Source organism: Ascaphus truei, unplaced genomic scaffold (genome assembly GCF_040206685.1).
Source record: "Ascaphus truei isolate aAscTru1 unplaced genomic scaffold, aAscTru1.hap1 HAP1_SCAFFOLD_1009, whole genome shotgun sequence".
Classification (NCBI taxonomy): domain Eukaryota; kingdom Metazoa; phylum Chordata; class Amphibia; order Anura; family Ascaphidae; genus Ascaphus; species Ascaphus truei.
In genome coordinates this window covers 91,950-114,019 of record NW_027453873.1, presented here as the reverse complement: position 1 = coordinate 114,019, position 22,070 = coordinate 91,950, and the positions used below count along the sequence as shown (strand labels likewise).

At 60.0% G+C, this 22,070-nt stretch overlaps 1 protein-coding gene across 4 annotated transcripts in view; it reads right to left on the bottom strand.

Moving 5' to 3' along the window:
* Window positions 1–8,079: 8,079 nt before the first annotated feature.
* LOC142474890 (TBC1 domain family member 20-like) overlaps window positions 8,080–22,070 on the bottom strand; it is a 97,898-nt gene continuing 83,907 nt past the window's right edge. The window contains exons 3-4 of one of the 4 annotated variants that reach the window (XM_075581029.1): window positions 12,440–12,624; window positions 8,080–10,065 (exon numbers count right to left, since the gene is read on the bottom strand). In XM_075581029.1, coding sequence (XP_075437144.1) covers window positions 8,216–10,065; window positions 12,440–12,530 — 1,941 coding nt within the window. In that variant the 5' untranslated portion in view covers window positions 12,531–12,624 and the 3' untranslated portion in view covers window positions 8,080–8,215. Of the gene's footprint in view, window positions 10,088–12,439; window positions 12,625–22,070 lie in introns of those variants that run through there. The other 3 variants (XM_075581031.1, XM_075581032.1, XM_075581033.1) reach the window with 3 other exon arrangements.

The following is a 22,070-nucleotide window of genomic DNA, read 5'->3' as shown; positions in this document are numbered from 1 at the left end:
CCCACTGGCAGTGACACAGAGACTATATCCATGGAGTCTGTCCCGCCCACTGGCAGTGACACAGAGACTATATCCCATGGAGTCTGTCCCGCACACTGGCAGTGACACAGAGACTATATCCCATGGAGTCTGTAACGCCACTGACAGTGACACAGAGACTATATCCCATGGAGTCTGTCCCGCCCACTGGAAGTGACACAGAAGACTATATCCCATGGAGTCTGTCCCTCCCACTGGAAGTGACACAGAAACTATATCCCATGAAGTCTGTCCCGCCCACTGGAAGTGACACAGAGACTATATCCCATGGAGTCTGTCCCGCCCACTGGCAGTGACACAGAGACTATATCCCATGGAGTCTGTCCCGCCCACTGGCAGTGACACAGAGACTAGATCCCATGGAGTCTGTCCCGCCCACTGGCAGTGACACAGAGACTAGATCCCATGGAGTCTGTCCCGCCCACTGGAAGTGACACAGAGACTATATCCCATGGAGTCTGTCCCTCCCACTGGAAGTGACACAGAGACTATATCCCATGGAGTCTGTCCCTCCCACTGGAAGTGACACAGAGACTCATATCCCATGGAGTCTGTCCCGCACACTGGAAGTGACACAGAGACTATATCCCATGGAGTCTGTCCCGCCCACTGGCAGTGACACAGAGACTATATCCCATGGAGTCTGTCCCGCCCACTGGCAGTGACACAGAGACTATATCCCATGGAGTCTGTCCCGCCCACTGGAAGTGACACAGAGACTATATCCCATGGAGTCTGTCCCCCCCACTGGCAGTGACACAGAGACTATATCCCATGGAGTCTGTCCCCCCCACTGGCAGTGACACAGAGACTATATCCCATGGAGTCTGTCCCGCCCACTGGCAGTGACACAGAGACTATATCCCATGGAGTCTGTCCCGCCACTGGCAGTGACACAGAGACTATATCCCATGGAGTCTGTCCCGCACACTGGCAGTGACACAGAGACTATATCCCATGGAGTCTGTAACGCCCACTGACAGTGACACAGAGACTATATCCCATGGAGTCTGTCCCGCCCACTGGAAGTGACACAGAAGACTATATCCCATGGAGTCTGTCCCTCCCACTGGAAGTGACACAGAAACTATATCCCATGGAGTCTGTCCCGCCCACTGGAAGTGACACAGAGACTATATCCCATGGAGTCTGTCCCGCCCACTGGCAGTGACACAGAGACTAGATCCCATGGAGTCTGTCCCGCCCACTGGCAGTGACACAGAGACTAGATCCCATGGAGTCTGTCCCGCCCACTGGCAGTGACACAGAGACTAGATCCCATGGAGTCTGTCCCGCCCACTGGAAGTGACACAGAGACTATATCCCATGGAGTCTGTCCCCTCCCACTGGAAGTGACACAGAGACTATATCCCATGGAGTCTGTCCCGCCCACTGGAAGTGACACAGAGACTATATCCCATGGAGTCTGTCCCGCCCACTGGCAGTGACACAGAGACTAGATCCCATGGAGTCTGTCCCGCCCACTGGCAGTGACACAGAGACTAGATCCCATGGAGTCTGTCCCGCCCACTGGCAGTGACACAGAGACTAGATCCCATGGAGTCTGTCCCGCCCACTGGAAGTGACACAGAGACTATATCCCATGGAGTCTGTCCCTCCCACTGGAAGTGACACAGAGACTATATCCCATAGAGTCTGTCCCGCCCACTGGAAGTGACACAGAGACTATTATCCCATGGAGTCTGTCCCTCCCACTGGCAGTGACACAGAGACTATATCCCATGGAGTCTGTCCCTCCCACTGGCAGTGACACAGAGACTATATCCCATGGAGTCTGTCCCTCCCACTGGAAGTGACACAGAGACTATATCCCATGGAGTCTGTCCCCCCCACTGGCAGTGACACAGAGACTAGATCCCATGGAGTCTGTCCTGCCCCACTGGAATGACACAGAGACTATATCCCATGGAGTCTGTCCCTCCCACTGGAAGTGACACAGAGACTATATCCCATAGAGTCTGTCCCGCCCACTGGAAGTGACACAGAGACTATATCCGATGGAGTCTGTCCCTCCCACTGGCAGTGACACATAGACTATATCACATGGAGTCTGTCCCTCCCACTGGAAGTGACACAGAGACTATATCCCATGGACTCTGTCCCGCCCACTGGAAGTGACACAGAGACTATATCCCATGGAGTCTGTCCCCCCCACTGGAAGTGACACAGAGCCTATATCCCATGGAGTCTGTCCCCCCCACTGGCAGTGACACAGAGACTATATCCCATGGAGTCTGTCCCACCCACTGGAAGTGACACAGAGACTATATCCCATGGAGTCTGTCCCGCCCACTGGCAGTGACACAGAGACTATATCCCATGGAGTCTGTCCCGCCCACTGGCAGTGACACAGAGACTATATCCCATGGAGTCTGTCCCCCCCACTGGAAGTGACACAGAAGAGACCTATATCCCATGGAGTCTGTCCCGCCCACTGGAAGTGACACAGAGACTATATCCCATGGAGTCTGTCCCGCCCACTGGAAGTGACACAGAGACTATATCCCATGGAGTCTGTCCCGCCCACTGGCAGTGACACAGAGACTATATCCCATGGAGTCTGTCCCCCCCACTGGCAGTGACACAGAGACTATATCCCATGGAGTCTGTCCCCCCCACTGGCAGTGACACAGAGACTATATCCATGGAGTCTGTCCCGCCCACTGGCAGTGACACAGAGACTATATCCCATGGAGTCTGTCCCGCCCACTGGAAGTGACACAGAGACTATATCCCATGGAGTCTGTCCCGCCCACTGGCAGTGACACAGAGACTATATCCCATGGAGTCTGTCCCGCCCACTGGCAGTGACACAGAGACTATATCCCATGGAGTCTGTCCCCCCCACTGGCAGTGACACAGAGACTATATCCCATGGAGTCTGTCCCGCCCACTGAAGTGACACAGAGACTATATCCCATGGAGTCTGTCCCCCCCACTGGCAGTGACACAGAGACTATATCCCATGGAGTCTGTCCCGCCCACTGGCAGTGACACAGAGACTATATCCCATGGAGTCTGTCCCGCCCACTGGCAGTGACACAGAGACTAGATCCCATGGAGTCTGTCCCGCCCACTGGAAGTGACACAGAGACTATATCCCATGGAGTCTGTCCGCCCACTGGAAGTGACACAGAGACTATATCCCATGGAGTCTGTCCCTCCCACTGGCAGTGACACAGAGACTATATCCCATGGAGTCTGTCCCTCCCACTGGAAGTGACACAGAGACTATATCCCATGGAGTCTGTCCTCCCACTGGAAGTGACACAGAGACTATATCCATGGAGTCTGTCCCCCCCACTGGCAGTGACACAGAGACTATATCCCATGGAGTCTGTCCCGCCCACTGGCAGTGACACAAAGACTATATCCCATGGAGTCTGTCCCTCCCACTGGAAGTGACACAGAGACTATATCCCATGGAGTCTGTCCCGCCCACTGGAAGTGACACAGAGACTATATCCCATGGAGTCTGTCCCTCCCACTGGAAGTGACACAGAGACTATATCCCATGGAGTCTGTCCCGCCCACTGGAAGTGACACAGAGACTATATCCCATGGAGTCTGTCCCGCCCACTGGAAGTGACAGAGACTATATCCCATGGAGTCTGTCCCTCCCACTGGCAGTGACACAGAGACTATATCCCATGGAGTCTGTCCCTCCCACTGGAAGTGACACAGAAGAGACCATCTCCCATGGAGTCTGTCCCGCCCACTGGCAGTGACACAGAGACTATATCCCATGGAGTCTGTCCCTCCCACTGGAAGTGACACAGAGACTATATCCCATGGAGTCTGTCCCGCCCACTGGAAGTGACAGAGACTATATCCCATGGAGTCTGTCCCGCCCACTGGAAGTGACACAGAAGAGACCATCTCCCATGGAGTCTGTCCCGCCCACTGGAAGTGACACAGAAGAGACCTAGATCCCATGGAGTCTGTCCCGCCCACTGGAAGTGACACAGAAGAGACCACATCCCAAGGAGTCTGTCCCACCATTGGATAGTGACACAGAAGAGACCATCTCCCAAGGAGTCGGTCCCACCCATTGGATAGTGACACAGAAGAGACCACATCCCATGGAGTCTGTCCCGCCCACTGGAAGGTGACACAGAAGAGACTATATCCCATGGAGTCTGTCCCACCCACTGGAAGTGACACAGAAGAGACCTATATCCCAAGGAGTCTGTCCCGCCCACTGGAAGTGCCACAGAAGAGACCACATCCCATGGAGTCTGTCCCGCCCACTCGATAGTGACAGGGACCTTTGGCTCATTTAATCTATACCTCCAACTGCAGGGTGACATTGTGACACAGAAGGGACCTTTGAACAGAGTCTGTCCCTCCCAATGTCACTGTTAGCCGGCTTGCCAAGTCTTTTTGGAAGGTATCTACCATCTTGAATCCTCCTGATTTGCTGTTTAGTGTCTTCTGGTCTCTAAAAGACCCTGAGCGTTCTTCAGGTCCTGTTTTTTTTAGATTATCTGTCAGATCCCTCAGACAGAATCCCCTTATTCTGAGCAACCATAGTAAATCCCCCCTGTAAGTGGTCACTGCATACCCATCTGTATCTGCTCTTTGTACTGTTTCTGTTTTCTCTTCCTGGGAGCGATTGAAAACCAGATGAATCTCTCTCTCTATTGCCTCATATCCCCTTGGAAAGTATACAGCTAAGACACACACTGGCCCCTGGCTGGCTCCTCTCTGTGCTGTGCCCAGGCAGTGACTCGTCGTTAGACAAGGCTCCCAGCCATTGACATTTGACTTGAGGGACTAAAAGGGGGAGTCTTTAAGAGTCCCTGGCAGAGCTGCTACGACCCGGCGGGTACGCGGGTGATTTGGGATGACCTGGGAACCAATTTGTGAGCAGGACGACTCAACTGAGCTGGGTGACAAGGTCACGGACATGTCCACTAGTGGAAACGGTGCCGAACAGCAGCCTACCAGATAAAGAGAGGCATGAGTAACTACGGAGGGGATCCTCACCATCGACAAAGGGTACCGAAGTCTTTGTAAAGATGCAGGCCTGCTACAGTTACACACTTTCCAAAGAGCTTCAACAGTGTCCTGGCACCCACACACGGTCCCCTAATAGGACATGGTCCCGTGGGATTGCGGCGAGACGCTAGTACACCCCATGTGCAGTGACTCGTGATCTGGTCTGTGCCTGGAAGTGGATGATCCTCCCGTTTTGAGGATTGTAAGTGTATATAGCTATCTGTGTTTGGAGGCGTTTTTCTATAAATACTTTTTTGTTATTTAAATCCCTGTGTTGTCCATTTGTCTACCTTTGGCCACGTGCTCTTCTAGCACCGGTCAGAAAGGGGAGTAGGACTTTGCCCCGTTTTAGCATATAGATGTCAGTCTAAGGAGAATAACTCCTCTGCCCTCCTCACCCTGATATATCACTATAGCCTCCTTACATCTCCCCTAATATCTCACTATACCCTCCTCTGCCCCTCCTTACATCTCACCCTAATATCTCACTATACCCTCCTCTGCCCCTCCTTACATCTCACCCTAATATCTCACTATACCCTCCTCTGCCCCTCCTTACATCTCCCCCTAATATCTCACTATACCCTCCTCTGCACCTCCTTACATCTCACCCTAATATCTCACTATACCCTCCTCTGCCCCTCCTTACATCTCACCCTAATATCTCACTCTACCCTCCTCTGCCTCTCCCTCCTTACATCTCACCCTAATATCTCACTACTGTATACCCTCCTCTGCCCCTCCTTACATCTCACCCTAATATCTCACTATACCCTCCTCTGCCCCTCCTTACATCTCACCCTAATATCTCACTATACCCTCCTCTGCCCCTCCTTACATCTCGCCCTAATATCTCACTATACCCTCCTCTGCCCCTCCTTACATCTCACCCTAATATCTCACTATACCCTCCTCTGCCCCTCCTACATCTCGCCCTAATATCTCACTATACCCTCCTCTGCCCCTCCTTACATCTCCCCCTAATATCTCACTATACCCTCCTCTGCACCTCCTTACATCTCACCCTAATATCTCACTATACCCTCTCTGCCCTCCTTACATCTCACCCTAATATCTCAAACACTACTACCCTCCTCTGCCCCTCCTTACATCCAAGACCAGTTCCTGTAAGCACTGCAGTATAACAGGAGAAATCTCCCTGCGACTAGGCCTGTGGGGTGTCCCCAGTGGGGGGAGCGTGTGCCTGCGGGGTGTCCCCAGTGGGGGGGGGGAGCGTGTGCCTGCGGGGTGTCCCCAGTGGGGGGGGGAGCGTGTGCCTGCGGGGTGTCCCCAGTGGGGGGGAGCGTGTGCCTGCGGGGTGTCCCCAGTGGGGGGGGAGCATGTGCCTGCTGGGTGTCCCCAGTGGGGGGGGGGGGAGCGTGTGCCTGCGGGGTGTCCCCAGTGGGGGGGACCGTGTGCCTGCGGGGTGTCCCCAGTGGGGGGGGGAGCGTGTGCCTGCGGGGTGTCCCCAGTGGGGGGGGGGGAGCGTGTGCCTGCGGGGTGTCCCCAGTGGGGGGGGGGGGGAGCGTGTGCCTGCGGGGTGTCCCCAGTGGGGGGGACCGTGTGCCTGCGGGGTGTCCCCAGTGGGGGGGGGGGAGCGTGTGCCTGCGGGGTGTCCCCAGTGGGGGGGGGAGCGTGTGCCTGCGGGGTGTCCCCAGCGGGGGGGGGGGAGCGTGTGCCTGCGGGGTGTCCCCAGTGGGGGGGGGGAGCGTGTGCCTGCGGGGTGTCCCCCAGTGGGGGGGGGAGCGTGTGCCTGCGGGGTGTCCCCAGTGGGGGGGGGGGGGGGAGCGTGTGCCTGCGGGGTGTCCCCAGTGGGGGGGGGAGCGTGTGCCTGCGGGGTGTCCCCAGTGAGGGGGGAGCGTGTGCCTGCGGGGTGTCCCCAGTGGGGGGGGGAGCGTGTGCCTGCGGGGTGTCCCCAGCGGGGGGGGGGGGAGCGTGTGCCTGCGGGGTGTCCCCAGCGGGGGGGGGAGCGTGTGCCTGCGGGGTGTCCCCAGCGGGGGGGGGGGGGGGAGCGTGTGCCTGCGGGGTGTCCCCAGTGGGGGGGGAGCGTGTGCCTGCGGGGTGTCCCCAGTGGGGGGGGGAGCGTGTGCCTGCGGGGTGTCCCCAGTGGGGGGGGGGGGGGGGAGCGTGTGCCTGCGGGGTGTCCCCAGTGGGGGGGACCGTGTGCCTGCGGGGGTGTCCCCAGTGGGGGGGGGAGCGTGTGCCTGCGGGGTGTCCCCAGTGGGGGGGGGGGAGCGTGTGCCTGCGGGGTGTCCCCCAGCGGGGGGGGGGGAGCGTGTGCCTGCGGGGTGTCCCCAGTGGGGGGGGGGGGGGGGGGGAGCGTGTGCCTGCGGGGTGTCCCCAGTGGGGGGGGGAGCGTGTGCCTGCGGGGTGTCCCCCAGTGGGGGGGGGGGGGGAGCGTGTGCCTGCTGGGTGTCCCCAGTGGGGGGGGGGGGGGAGCGTGTGCCTGCGGGGTGTCCCCAGTGGGGGGGGGGAGCGTGTGCCTGTGGGGTGTCCCCAGTGGGGGGGGGGAGCGTGTGCCTGCGGGGTGTCCCCAGTGTGCTGACTCACCCCCAATTCTGTGTATTAGGACAAGTATCACTGTCTAGGTGGTCTGCCCCATTAACCCCTAAAAGGCCATGCTCATCATATAAAAAGGGGTTACTGGCGTGTGTGTATACACACAGACGTAATCGCACACAGACGTAATCGCACACAGACGTAATCGCACACAGACGTAACGCACACAGACGTAATCGCACACAGACGTAATCGCACACAGACGTAATCGCACACAGACGTAATCGCACACAGACGTAATCGCACACAGACGTAACCGCACACAGACGTAACCGCACACAGACGTAACCGCACACAGACGTAACCGCACACAGACGTAACCGCACACAGACGTAATCGCACACAGACGTAATCGCACACAGACGTAATCGCACACAGACGTAACCGCACACAGACGTAATCGCACACAGACGTAATCGCACACAGACGTAATCACACACAAGCGCAGAATGGAGAAAACACAACAAGCAGCTGGACTTTTTTGTAAAGAAATAAACTATATTGAGCACAATCCCAGAGTGCACAGCGCCTGCTCCCAAGAGCTTACACTCTAATCCGTGCTCAGAGCGAGATTATATGCACACCTCGGATAATATCACACACACAAGCGCACAATTATTATCACAAGGATAGTGTAAAAATACAGAGTGGTGAGGAGTATACACAAGTCCGGAGTCCATATAACAGGTAGAAATATATCTCCCAATATACACGTTAAAAAGAACAGCGTGGCATCTCCTACCTTCCCCAGTGCCACGTGATCTGTGCTCTGCAGTACAGGGCGAGCACGCAGCCACGTGATCTGTGCTCTGCAGTACAGGGAGAGCTCGCAGCCACGTGATCTGTGCTCTGCAGTACAGGGCGAGCACGCAGCCACGTGATCTGTGCTCTGCAGTACAGGGAGAGCACGCAGCCACGTAATCTGTGCTCTGCAGTACAGGGAGAGCATGCAGCCACGTGATCTGTGCTCTGCAGTACAGGGAGAGCACGCAGCCACGTGATCTGTGCTCTGCAGTACAGGGCGAGCACGCAGCCACGTGATCTGTCCTCTGCAGTACAGGGACAGCACGCAGCCACGTGATCTGTCCTCTGCAGTACAGGGACAGCACGCAGCCACGTAATCTGTCCTCTGCAGTACAGGGACAGCACGCAGCCACGTGATCTGTGCTCTGCAGTACAGGGCGAGCACGCAGCCACGTAATCTGTGCTCTGCAGTACAGGGAGAGCACGCAGCCACGTAATCTGTCCTCTGCAGTACAGGGAGAGCACGCAGCCACGTAATCTGTGCTCTGCAGTACAGGGAGAGCACGCAGCCACGTGATCTGTCCTCTGCAGTACAGGGAGAGCACGCAGCCACGTGATCTGTGCTCTGCAGTACAGGGAGAGCACGCAGCCACGTAATCTGTCCTCTGCAGTACAGGGAGAGCACGCAGCCACGTGCTCTGGGCACACGTTCCAGGCGCCGCTTCCCGGGCACACGTTCTAGGCACCGCTTCCCGGGCACACGTTCCAGGCGCCGCTTCCCGGGCACACGTTCCAGGCGCCGCTTCCCGGGCACACGTTCCAGGCGCCGCTTCTCGGGCACACGTTCCAGGTGCCGCTTCCCAGGCACACGTTCCAGGCGCCGCTCCGGGCACACGTTCCAGGCGCCGCTTCCCGGGCACACGTTCCAGGCGCCGCTCCGGGCACACGTTCCAGGCGCCGCTCCGGGCACACGTTCCAGGCGCCGCTTCCCGGGCACACGTTCCAGGCGTTGCTTCCCGGGCACACGTTCCAGGCTTCCGCTTCCCGGGCACACGTTCCAGGCGCCGCTTCCCGGGCACACGTTCCAGGCTCCGCTTCCCGGGCACACGTTCCAGGCGCCACTTCCCGGGCACACGTTCCAGGCGCCGCTCCGGGCACACGTTCCAGGCGCCGCTTCCCGGGCACACGTTCCAGGCTCCGCTTCCCGGGCACACGTTCCAGGCGCCGCTCTGGGCACACGTTCCAGGCGCCGCTCTGGGCACACGTTCCAGGCTCCGCTTCCCGGGCACACGTTCCAGGCGCCACTTCCCGGGCACACGTTCCAGGCGCCGCTCCGGGCACACGTTCCAGGCGCCGCTTCCCGGGCACACGTTCCAGGCGCCGCTCTGGGCACACGTTCCAGGCTCCGCTTCCCGGGCACACGTTCCAGGCGCCACTTCCCGGGCACACGTTCCAGGCGCCGCTCCGGTCGGCTCTGTGTGACCTGGGCTCTCAGAACAGCCTCAGCAGAACTTCGGGGCCCCACTCCAGGGCAGTCTGAGTGACCGCGAGAGCTGCAGCCCCCAGCGAGGCAGAGAGACCCCACACAGCCAGCTTCAGCAGGGGGTTCCGAGCTGGGGGGAGCACAGCGGGGGGCTCCGCCTGAGCCTGTCTGCGCAGTACGGAGTCCGGCCGCTGCTGGGAGGCGGAGAGCTGCAGAGACTGAAATGATGAGATGGAGATACTGAGAGACAGAGAAGGGGGAGCACAGTCAGTAATAGGTATAGGGGGAGAGAGAGAGAGGAGGGGGGAGAGAGAGAGAGAGGGGGGGGAGAGAGAGAGAGGGGGGAGAGAGAGAGAGGGGGGAGAGAGAGAGAAAGGGGGGGGAGCGATAGAGAAAGGGGGTAGAGAGTGAATAGAGAGATAGGAGAGGGGCAATGTGATAGGTAGGCGGGAAGGGGGAGAGATAGGGGAGGGGGAGGGGAAGAGATAGGGGAGGGGGAGGGGTCGAGATAGGGGAGGGGGAGGGGTAGAGATAGGGGAGGGGTAGATAGAGAGAGAGGCAGGGGGAGAAAGAGGGGAGTGGGGGAGAGAGAAGAGGGGGGAGAGCTGGTTAGTATCACAGTGTCCGCTCCTTCTGAGTTTGAAAATTACTTTATATTACTTAAATAAGATCTGTAAGCTCTTGAGGCCAGGCCACTGTGCTGCTAATGTATTGAGTATTAATGCTGCAGTGGGTGGGGTGTCACCAAGCAGTCATAGGGACCCCTGTATTCCCTTTGGACACCACTGCCTGGGCTATAGCCCCCCCCTGCATGTTCCTGGGGACCCTTGCGCCCCCTCCCCCCCCTGCATGTTCCTGGGGACCCTCGCCCCCTCCCCCCTGCATGTTCCTGGGGACCCTCGCCCCCTCCCCCCCTGCATGTTCCTGGGGACCCTCGCCCCCCCCCTGCATGTTCCTGGGGACCCTCACCCCCCCCCTCCATGTTCCTGGGGACCCTCGCCCCCTCCCCCCCTGCATGTTCCTGGGGACCCTCGCCCCCTCCCCCCTGCATGTTCCTGGGGATTCCTCTCCCCACCCCCTCCATGTTCCTGGGGACCCTCGCCCCCTCCCCCCTACATGTTCCTGAGGACCCTCGCCCCCTCCCCCCCTGCATGTTCCTGGGACCCTTGCCCCCCTGCATGTTCCTGGGGACCCTCGCCCCCTCCCCCCCTACATGTTCCTGAGGACCCTCGCCCCCCTCCCCCCCTGCATGTTCCTGGGGACCCTCGCCCCCTGCATGTTCCTGGGAACCCTCGCCCCCCCTGCATGTTCCTGGGGACCCTCGCCCCCCCTGCATGTTCCTGGGGATCCTCGCCCCCTCCCACCCCTGCATGTTCCTGGGGACCCTCGCCCCCCCTGCATGTTCCTGGGGACCCTCGCCCCCTCCCCCCCTGCATGTTCCTGGGGACCCTCGCCCCCCCTGCATGTTCCTGGGGACCCTCCCCCCCCTGCATGTTCCTGGGGACCCACTTGCCCCCCCTGCATGTTCCTGGGGACCCTTGCCCCCCCTGCATGTTCCTGGGGACCCTCGCCCCCCCTGCATGTTCCTGGGACCCTTGCCCCCCCTACATGTTCCTGGGGACCCTCGCCCCCTCCCCCCCCTCCATGTTCCTGAGGACCCTCGCCCCCTCCCCCCCTCCATGTTCCTGAGGACCCTCGCCCCCCCCCCCCTGCATGTTCCTGGGGACCCTCGGCCCCCCTGCATGTTCCTGGGGACCCTCGTCCCCCCCTGCATGTTCCTGGGGGACCCTCGTCCCCCCCCCTGCATGTTCCTGGAGACCCTCGCCCCCTCCCCCCTGCATGTTCCTGGGGACCCTCGCCCCCTCCCCCCCTCCATGTTCCTGAGGACCCTCGCCCCCTCCCCCCCCTCCATGTTCCTGAGGACCTCGCCCCCCCCCTGCATGTTCCTGGGACCCTCGGCCCCCCTGCATGTTCCTGGGGACCCTCGTCCCCCCCCTGCATGTTCCTGGGACCCTCGTCCCCCCCCCCTGCATGTTCCTGGAGACCCTCGCCCCCTCCCCCCTGCATGTTCCTGGAGACCCTCGCCCCCCCCCTGCATGTTCCTGAGGACCCTCGCCCCCCCCTCCATGTTCCTGAGGACCCTCGCCCCCCCCCTGCATGTTCCTGGGGACCCTCGCCCCCCCTGCATGTTCCTGGGGACCCTCGCCACCCCTGCATGTTCCTGGGGACCCTCACCCCCCTGCATGTTCCTGGGGACCCTCACCCCCCCTGCATGTTCCTGGGGACCCTCGCCCCCCCTGCATGTACCTGGGGACCCTCGCCCCCCCTGCATGTTCCTGGGGACCCTCGCCCCCTCCCCCCTGCATGTTCCTGGGGACCCTCGCCCCCCCCTGCATGTTCCTGGGGACCCTCGCCCCCCCCTGCATGTTCCTGGGGACCCTCGCCCCCCCTGCATGTTCCTAGGGACCCTCGCCCCCTCCACCCTGCATGTTCCTGGGGACCCTCGCCCCCCCTGCATGTTCCTGGGGACCCTCACCCCCTCCCCCCTGCATGTTCATGGAGACCCTCGGCCCGTGCCCCTCACCCCAATACCTCTTGCGGGGCTGCAGTGCTGCCTGCCATGCCAGCTCAGAGGGAGGGTGTTGGTGAAAGAGACGCTGTGCGCGGGCGATGAGGTCCTCATAGGGGAGGTCCGGGGGGATGTGGGAGAGCAGCTGGTGCACGCTGGGCATGTCACAATCACAGCGCAGGACGTCCCGCTCCCGGCTCAGCACCATCTGACAGGGGCGACATATATATATATGCATGGTTATTTATACACACACATACACGTATTATTGTATGTGTACACACCGCTGTATACTGTACCCTAATACTTCTAGTGTACAGACACATTCTAATGTCTCCTATAACACACACACGGATGAAGTCTCCCCAGGGTTCTCCCAGGTCCTGTGGTTACAGCCTCTCTTCTCCACGTCGCTCCCACACATTCCCTCATCCCATCCTCTCCAGCCCGTGTCTCCCCACTGCTGGATGAAGTCTCCCCAATGATCTCCCAGGTCCTGCGGTTACAGCCTCTCTTCTCCACGTCGCTCCCACACATTCCCTCATCCCATCCTCTCCAGCCCGTGTCTCCCCACTGCTGTATGAAGCCTCCCCAGTGATCTCCCAGGTCCTGCGGTTACAGCCTCTTCTCCACGTCGCTCCCACACATTCCCTCATCCCATCCTCTCCAGCCCGTGTCTCCCCACTGCTGGATGAAGTCTCCCCAATGATCTCCCACCTCCTGCGGTTACAGCCTCTTCTCCACGTCGCTCCCACACATTCCCTCATCCCATCCTCCCCAGCCCGTGTCTCCCCACTGCTGGATGAAGTCTCCCCAGTGATCTCCCAGGTCCTGCGGTTACAGCCTCTTGTCCACGTCGCTCCCACAAATTCCCTCATCCCATCCTCCCCAGCCTGTATCTCCCCACTGCTGGATGAAGCCTCCCCAGTGATCTCCCAGGTCCTGCGGTTACAGCCTCTTCTCCACGTCGCTCCCACACATTCCCTCATCCCATCCTCCCCAGCCCGTGTCTCTCCACTGCTGGATGAAGTCTCCCCAGTGATCTCCCAGGTCCTGCGGTTACAGCCTCTCTTCTCCACGTCGCTCCCACACATTCCCTCATCCCATCCTCCCCAGCCTGTATCTCCCCACTGCTGGATGAAGCCTCCCCAGTGATCTCCCAGGTCCTGCGGTTACAGCCTCTCTTCTCCACGTCGCTCCCACACATTCCCTCATCCCATCCTCTCCAGCCCGTGTCTCCCCACTGCTGGATGACGTCTCCCCAGTGATCTCCCACCTCCTGCGGTTACAGCCTCTTCTCCACGTCGCTCCCACACATTCCCTCATCCCATCCTCCCCAGCCCGTGTCTCCCCACTGCTGGATGAAGTCTCCCCAGTGATCCCCCAGGTCCTGCGGTTACAGCGTCTCTTCTCCACGTCGCTCCCACACATTCCCTCATCCCATCCTCCCCAGCCCGTGTCTCCCCACTGCTGGATGAAGCCTCCTCAGTGATCTCCCAGGTCCTGCAGTTACAGCCTCTTCTCCACGTTGCTCCCACACATTCCCTCATCCCATCCTCTCCAGCCCGTGTCTCCCCACTGCTGGATGAAGTCTCCCCAATGATCTCCCAGGTCCTGCGGTTACAGCCTCTCTTCTCCACGTCACTCCCACACATTCCCTCATCCCATCCTCTCCAGCCCGTGTCTCCCCACTGCTGGATGAAGTCTCCCCAATGATCTCCCAGGTCCTGCGGTTACAGCCTCTTCTCCACGTCGCTCCCACACATTCCCTCATCCCATCCTCTCCAGCCCGTGTCTCCCCACTGCTGGATGAAGTCTCCCCAATGATCTCCCACCTCCTGCGGTTACAGCCTCTTCTCCACGTCGCTCCCACACATTCCCTCATCCCATCCTCCCCAGCCCGTGTCTCCCCACTGCTGGATGAAGTCTCCCCAGTGATCTCCCAGGTCCTGCGGTTACAGCCTCTTCTCCACGTCGCTCCCACAAATTCCCTCATCCCATCCTCCCCAGCCTGTATCTCCCCACTGCTGGATGAAGCCTCCCCAGTGATCTCCCAGGTCCTGCGGTTACAGCCTCTTCTCCACGTCGCTCCCACACATTCCCTCATCCCATCCTCCCCAGCCCGTGTCTCTCCACTGCTGGATGAAGTCTCCCCAGTGATCTCCCAGGTCCTGCGGTTACAGCCTCTCTTCTCCACGTCGCTCCCACACATTCCCTCATCCCATCCTCCCCAGCCTGTATCTCCCCACTGCTGGATGAAGCCTCCCCAGTGATCTCCCAGGTCCTGCGGTTACAGCCTCTCTTCTCCACGTCGCTCCCACACATTCCCTCATCCCATCCTCTCCAGCCCGTGTCTCCCCACTGCTGGATGACGTCTCCCCAGTGATCTCCCACCTCCTGCGGTTACAGCCTCTTCTCCACGTCGCTCCCACACATTCCCTCATCCCATCCTCCCCAGCCCGTGTCTCCCCACTGCTGGATGAAGTCTCCCCAGTGATCCCCCAGGTCCTGCGGTTACAGCGTCTCTTCTCCACGTCGCTCCCACACATTCCCTCATCCCATCCTCCCCAGCCCGTGTCTCCCCACTGCTGGATGAAGCCTCCTCAGTGATCTCCCAGGTCCTGCAGTTACAGCCTCTTCTCCACGTTGCTCCCACACATTCCCTCATCCCATCCTCTCCAGCCCGTGTCTCCCCACTGCTGGATGAAGTCTCCCCAATGATCTCCCAGGTCCTGCGGTTACAGCCTCTCTTCTCCACGTCACTCCCACACATTCCCTCATCCCATCCTCCCCAGCCCGTGTCTCCCCACTGCTGGATGAAGCCTCCCCAGTGATCTCCCAGGTCCTGCGGTTACAGCCTCTCTTCTCCACGTCACTCCCACACATTCCCTCATCCCAACCTCCCCAGCCCGTGTCTCCCCACTGCTGGATGAAGCCTCCCCAATGATCTCCCACCTCCTGCAGTTACAGCCTCTTCTCCACGTCGCTCCCACACATTCCCTCATCCCATCCTCCCCAGCCCGTGTCTCTCCACTGCTGGATGAAGTCTCCCCAGTGATCTCCCAGGTCCTGCGGTTACAGCCTCTCTTCTCCACGTCGCTCCCACACATTCCCTCATCCCATCCTCCCCAGCCTGTATCTCCCCACTGCTGGATGAAGCCTCCCCAGTGATCTCCCAGGTCCTGCGGTTACAGCCTCTCTTCTCCACGTCGCTCCCACACATTCCCTCATCCCATCCTCTCCAGCCCGTGTCTCCCCACTGCTGGATGACGTCTCCCCAGTGATCTCCCACCTCCTGCGGTTACAGCCTCTTCTCCACGTCGCTCCCACACATTCCCTCATCCCATCCTCCCCAGCCCGTGTCTCCCCACTGCTGGATGAAGTCTCCCCAGTGATCCCCCAGGTCCTGCGGTTACAGCGTCTCTTCTCCACGTCGCTCCCACACATTCCCTCATCCCATCCTCCCCAGCCCGTGTCTCCCCACTGCTGGATGAAGCCTCCTCAGTGATCTCCCAGGTCCTGCAGTTACAGCCTCTTCTCCACGTTGCTCCCACACATTCCCTCATCCCATCCTCTCCAGCCCGTGTCTCCCCACTGCTGGATGAAGTCTCCCCAATGATCTCCCAGGTCCTGCGGTTACAGCCTCTCTTCTCCACGTCACTCCCACACATTCCCTCATCCCATCCTCCCCAGCCCGTGTCTCCCCACTGCTGGATGAAGCCTCCCCAGTGATCTCCCAGGTCCTGCGGTTACAGCCTCTCTTCTCCACGTCACTCCCACACATTCCCTCATCCCAACCTCCCCAGCCCGTGTCTCCCCACTGCTGGATGAAGCCTCCCCAATGATCTCCCACCTCCTGCAGTTACAGCCTCTTCTCCACGTCACTCCCACACATTCCCTCATGCCATCCTCTCCAGCCCGTGTCTCCCCACTGCTGGATGAAGTCTCCCCAGTGATCTCCCAGGTCCTGCGGTTACAGCCTCTCTTCTCCACGTCGCTCCCACACATTCCCTCATCCCATCATCTCCAGCCCATGTCTCCCCACTGCTGGATGTAACCTCCCAAGTGATCTCCAGGTCCTGCGGTTACAGCCTCTTCTCCACGTCGCTCCCACACATTCCCTCATCCCATCCTCTCCAGCCCGTGTCTCCCCACTGCTGGATGAAGTCTCCCCAGTGATCTCCCAGGTCCTGCGGTTACAGCCTCTCTTCTCCACGATGCTCAACCCGTTCCCTGATCTCACCCTCCCATCCCATTTCCACCACAACAGAGTCCAGGAGAAAGCTCCACAGAGGATGAAGGAACAAGAGTTTCCATGAGAAGAATACTCAGGAAAATAGGGTTAGTTCAGAGAGTTCAGACTATGTTTATTTCACAAGACAATCTGCATAGCAATCAAGTGAAAACAATTATGCCCAGACATCGAGGGCCACTCCATATGGACCCTGGTCTGCAGGAATACGTAGAGCGGGCCGAACGTTTGGTTACCACCGATCAAAAACAATCGCTTCTTATATCTCACCCAGTGAGGTCTCTGCCCCCCAGTGGACAGAAGGTCACTTTTCCGACCCAGGGCTCATATCGTCGTGGGGCCTGTAGTGTTTGTACATACATGAGTCCCCCGAACTGTTTATTCTCCCACATTTCACACAGGAGGTTTAGAGTCAACAACTGCATTGGTTGTAATACAATGTGTGTTATATACAGTACCTCCTGACCTGTGGATGTGGGAAGAGATACGTGGCTAGAACCACAAGAGCTTACAAAAAACATGGATACAAGAACATCTTAGACTGATTAGGAAGAGGGACCTATTGCCCCCCGTCTCCAAGCATCTCTCAGAATGTAAGAAAGGGGGGCAAGAAGGTCTCATTTATGGGGATTGACAAAATGACCATGAAAGAACGTGGGGGAGATATGATAAATGTTTTGGATCGTAGGGAACCCTGCCGGATCCTTATGTTGAAGACCCGTTCCCCCCTCTCCGTGCGCGCGCGCCCCTCTCCGTGCGCGCGCGCCCCTCTCCGTGCGCGCGCGCCCCTCTCCGTGCGCGCGCGCCCCTCTCCGTGCGCGCGCGCCCCTATCTCTGTGCGCGCGCGCCCCCCTCTCTGTGCGCCCCTCTCTCTCTGCCCCCCTCTCTGTGTGCGCCCCTCTCTGTGTGCGCCCCTCTCTGTGTGCGCCCCTCTCTGTGCGCCCCTCTCTGTGCGCCCCTCTCTGTGCGCCCCTCTCTGTGCGCCCCTCTCTGTGTGTGCGCCCCTCTCTGTGTGTGCGCCCCTCTCTGTGTGTGCGCCCCTCTCTGTGCGCCCCTCTCTGTGTGTGCGCCCCTCTCTGTGTGTGCGCCCCTCTCTGTGTGTGCGCCCCTCTCTGTGTGTGCGCCCCTCTCTGTGTGTGCGCCCCTCTCTGTGTGTGCGCCCCTCTCTGTGTGTGTGCCCCTCTCTGTGTGTGCGCCCCTCTCTGTGTGTGTGCCCCCCTCTCTGTGCCCCCCTCTCTGTGTGTGCGCCCCTCTCTGTGCGCCTCTCTGTGTGTGCCCCTCTCTGTGCCCCCCTCTCTGTGCCCCCCTCTCTGTGCGCCCCTCTCTGTGCGCCCCTCTCTGTGTGTGCGCCCCTCTCTGTGTGTGCGCCCCTCTCTGTGTGTGCGCCCCTCTCTGTGTGTGCGCCCCTCTCTGTGTGTGCGCCCCTCTCTGTGTGCCCCCCTCTCTCTGTGTGCCCCCCTCTCTGTGCCCCCCTCTCTGTGCCCCCCTCTCTGTGTGTGCGCCCCTCTCTGTGTGTGCGCCCCTCTGTGTGCGCCCCTCTGTGTGCGCCCCTCTGTGTGCGCCCCTCTGTGTGCGCCCCTCTGTGTGCGCCCCTCTGTGTGCGCCCCTCTGTGTGTGTGTGCCTCTCTGTGCGCCCCTCTCTGTGCGCCCCTCTCTGTGTGTGCACCCCTCTCTGTGTGTGCGCCCCTCTCTGTGTGTGCGCCCCTCTCTGTGTGTGCGCCCCTCTCTGTGTGTGCGCCCCTCTCTGTGTGCCCCCTCTCTCTGTGTGCCCCCCTCTCTGTGTGTGCGCCCCTCTCTGTGTGTGGGCGCCCCTCTCTGTGTGTGGGCGCCCCTCTCTGTGCGCGCCCCTCTCTGTGCGCGCCCCTCTCTGTGCACGCCCCTCTCTGTGCACGCCCCTCTGCGCGCCCCTCTCTGCGCGCCGAACCCGGGCACGCTGGTATCATTGCGCCTGTACCCGAACCTGGGCACGCTGGTATCATTGCGCCTGTACCCGAACCTGGCCACGCTGGTATCATTGTACCCGAACCTGGGCACGCTGGTATCATTGCGCCTGTACCCGAACCTGGGCACGCCGTTATCATTGCGCCTGTACCCGAACCTGGGCACGCTGGTATCATTGCGCCTGTACCCGAACCTGGGCACGCTGGTATCATTGTACCCGAACCTGGGCACGCTGGTATCAATGCGCCTGTACCCGAACCTGGGCACGCTGGTATCATTGTACCCGAACCTGGGCACGCTGGTATCATTGCGCCTGTACCCGAACCTGGGCACGCTGGTATCATTGCGCCTGTACCCGAACCTGGGCACGCTGGTATCATTGCGCCTGTACCCGAACCTGGGCACGCTGGCATCATTGCGCCTGTACCCGAACAAGGGCACGCTGGTATCATTGCGCCTGTACCCAAACCTGGGCACGCTGGTATCATTGCGCCTGTACCCGAACCTGGGCACGCTGGTATCATTGTACCCGAACCTGGGCACGCTGGCATCATTGCGCCTGTACCCGAACCTGGGCACGCTGGTATCATTGCGCCTGTACCCGAACCTGGGCACGCTGGTATCATTGTACCCGAACCTGGGCACGCTGGCATCATTGCGCCTGTACCCGAACCTGGGCACGCTGGTATCATTGTACCCGAACCTGGGCACGCTGGCATCGTTGCGCCTGTACCCGAACCTGGGCACGCTGGTATCGTTTCGCCTGTACCCGAACCTGGGCACGCTGGTATCATTACGCCTGTACCCAAACCTGGGCACGCTGGTATCATTGCGCCTGTACCCGAACCTGGGCACGCTGGTATCATTGTACCCGAACCTGGGCACGCTGGTATCATTGCGCCTGTACCCGCACCTGGGCACGCTGGTATCATTGCGCCTGTACCCGAACCTGGGCACGCTGGTATCATTGCGCCTGTACCAGAACCTGGGCACGCTGGTATCATTGCGCCTGTACCCGAACCTGGGCACGCTGGTATCATTGTACCCGAACCTGGGCACGCTGGCATCATTGCGCCTGTACCCGAACCTGGGCACGCTGGTATCATTGCGCCTGTACCCGAACCTGGGCACGCTGGCAGCATTGCGCCTGTACCCGAACCTGGGCACGCTGGTATCATTGCGCCTGTACCCGAACCTGGGCACGCCGGTATCATTGCGCCTGTACCCGAACCTGGGCACGCTGGTATCATTGTACCCGAACCTGGGCACGCTGGTATCATTGCGCCTGTACCCGAACCTGGGCACGCTGGTATCATTGCGCCTGTACCCGAACCTGGGCACGCTGGTATCATTGCGCCTGTACCCGAACCTGGGCACGCTGGTATCATTGCGCCTGTACCCGAACCTGGGCACGCTCGTATCATTGCGCCTGTACCCGAACCTGGGCACGCCGGTATCATTGCGCCTGTACCCGAACCTGGGCACGCTGGTATCATTGCGCCTGTACCCGAACCTGGGCACGCCGGTATCATTGCGCCTGTACCCGAACCTGGGCACGCTGGTATCATTGCGCCTGTACCCGAACCTGGGCACGCTGGTATCATTGCGCCTGTACCCGAACCTGGGCAAGCTGGTATCATTGTACCCGAACCTGGGCACGCTGGTATCATTGCGCCTGTACCCGAACCTGGGCACGCTGGTATCATTGCGCCTGTACCCGAACCTGGGCACGCTGGTATCATTGCGCCTGTACCCGAACCTGGGCACGCTGGTATCATTGCGCCTGTACCCGAACCTGGGCACGCTGGTATCATTGTACCCGAACCTGGGCACGCCGGTATCATTGCGCCTGTACCCGAACCTGGGCACGCTGGTATCATTGTACCCGAACCTGGGCACGCTGGTATCATTGCGCCTGTACCCGAACCTGGGCACGCTGGTATCATTGCGCCTGTACCCGAACCTGGGCACGCTGGTATCATTGCGCCTGTACCCGAACCTGGGCACGCTGGTATCATTGCGCCTGTACCCGAACCTGGGCACGCTGGTATCATTGTACCCGAACCTGGGCACGCTGGTATCATTGCGCCTGTACCCGAACCAGGGCACGCTGATATCATTGCGCCTGTACCCGAACCTGGGCACGCCGGTATCATTGCGCCTGTACCCGAACCAGGGCACGCTGGTATCATTGCGCCTGTACCCGAACCTGGGCACGCTGGTATCATTGCGCCTGTACCCGAACCTGGGCACGCCGGTATCATTGCGCCTGTACCCGAACCTGGGCACGCCGGTATCATTGTACCCGAACCTGGGCACGCTGGTATCATTGCGCCTGTACCCGAACCTGGGCACGCTGGTATCATTGTACCCGAACCTGGGCACGCTGGTATCATTGCGCCTGTACCCAAACCTGGGCACGCTGGTATCATTGCGCCTGTACCCGAACCTGGGCACGCTGGTATCATTGTACCCGAACCTGGGCACGCTGGTATCATTGCGCCTGTACCCGAACCTGGGCACGCTGGTATCATTGTACCCGAACCTGGGCACGCTGGTATCATTGTGCCTGTACCCGAACCTGGGCACGCTGGTATCATTGCGCCTGTACCCGAACCTGGGCACGCTGGTATCATTGCGCCTGTACCCGAACCTGGGCACGCTGGTATCATTGTACCCGAACCTGGGCACGCTGGTATCATTGCGCCTGTACCCGAACCAGGGCACGCTGATATCATTGCGCCTGTACCCGAACCTGGGCACGCCGGTATCATTGCGCCTGTACCCGAACCAGGGCACGCTGGTATCATTGCGCCTGTACCCGAACCTGGGCACGCTGGTATCATTGCGCCTGTACCCGAACCTGGGCACGCCGGTATCATTGCGCCTGTACCCGAACCTGGTCACGCTGGTATCATTGCGCCTGTACCCGAACCTGGGCACGCTGGTATCATTGCGCCTGTACCCGAACCTGGGCACGCTGGTATCATTGCGCCTGTACCCGAACCTGGGCACGCTGGTATAATTGCGCCTGTACCCGAACCTGGGCACGCTGGTATCATTGTACCCGAACCTGGGCACGCTGGTATCATTGCGCCTGTACCCGAACCTGGGCACGCTGGTATCATTGTACCCGAACCTGGGCACGCTGGTATCATTGTACCCGAACCTGGGCACGCTGGTATCATTGCGCCTGTACCCGAACCTGGGCACGCTGGTATCATTGCGCCTGTACCCGAACCTGGGCACGCTGGCATCATTGCGCCCGAACCTGGGCACGTTGGTATCATTGCGCCTGTACCCGAATCTGGGCACGCTGGTATCATTGTACCCGAACCTGGGCACGCTGGTATCATTGTACCCGAACCTGGGCACGCTGGTATCATTGCGCCTGTACCCGAACCTGGGAACGCTCGTATCATTGTACCCGAACCTGGGCACGCCGGTATCATTGCGCCTGT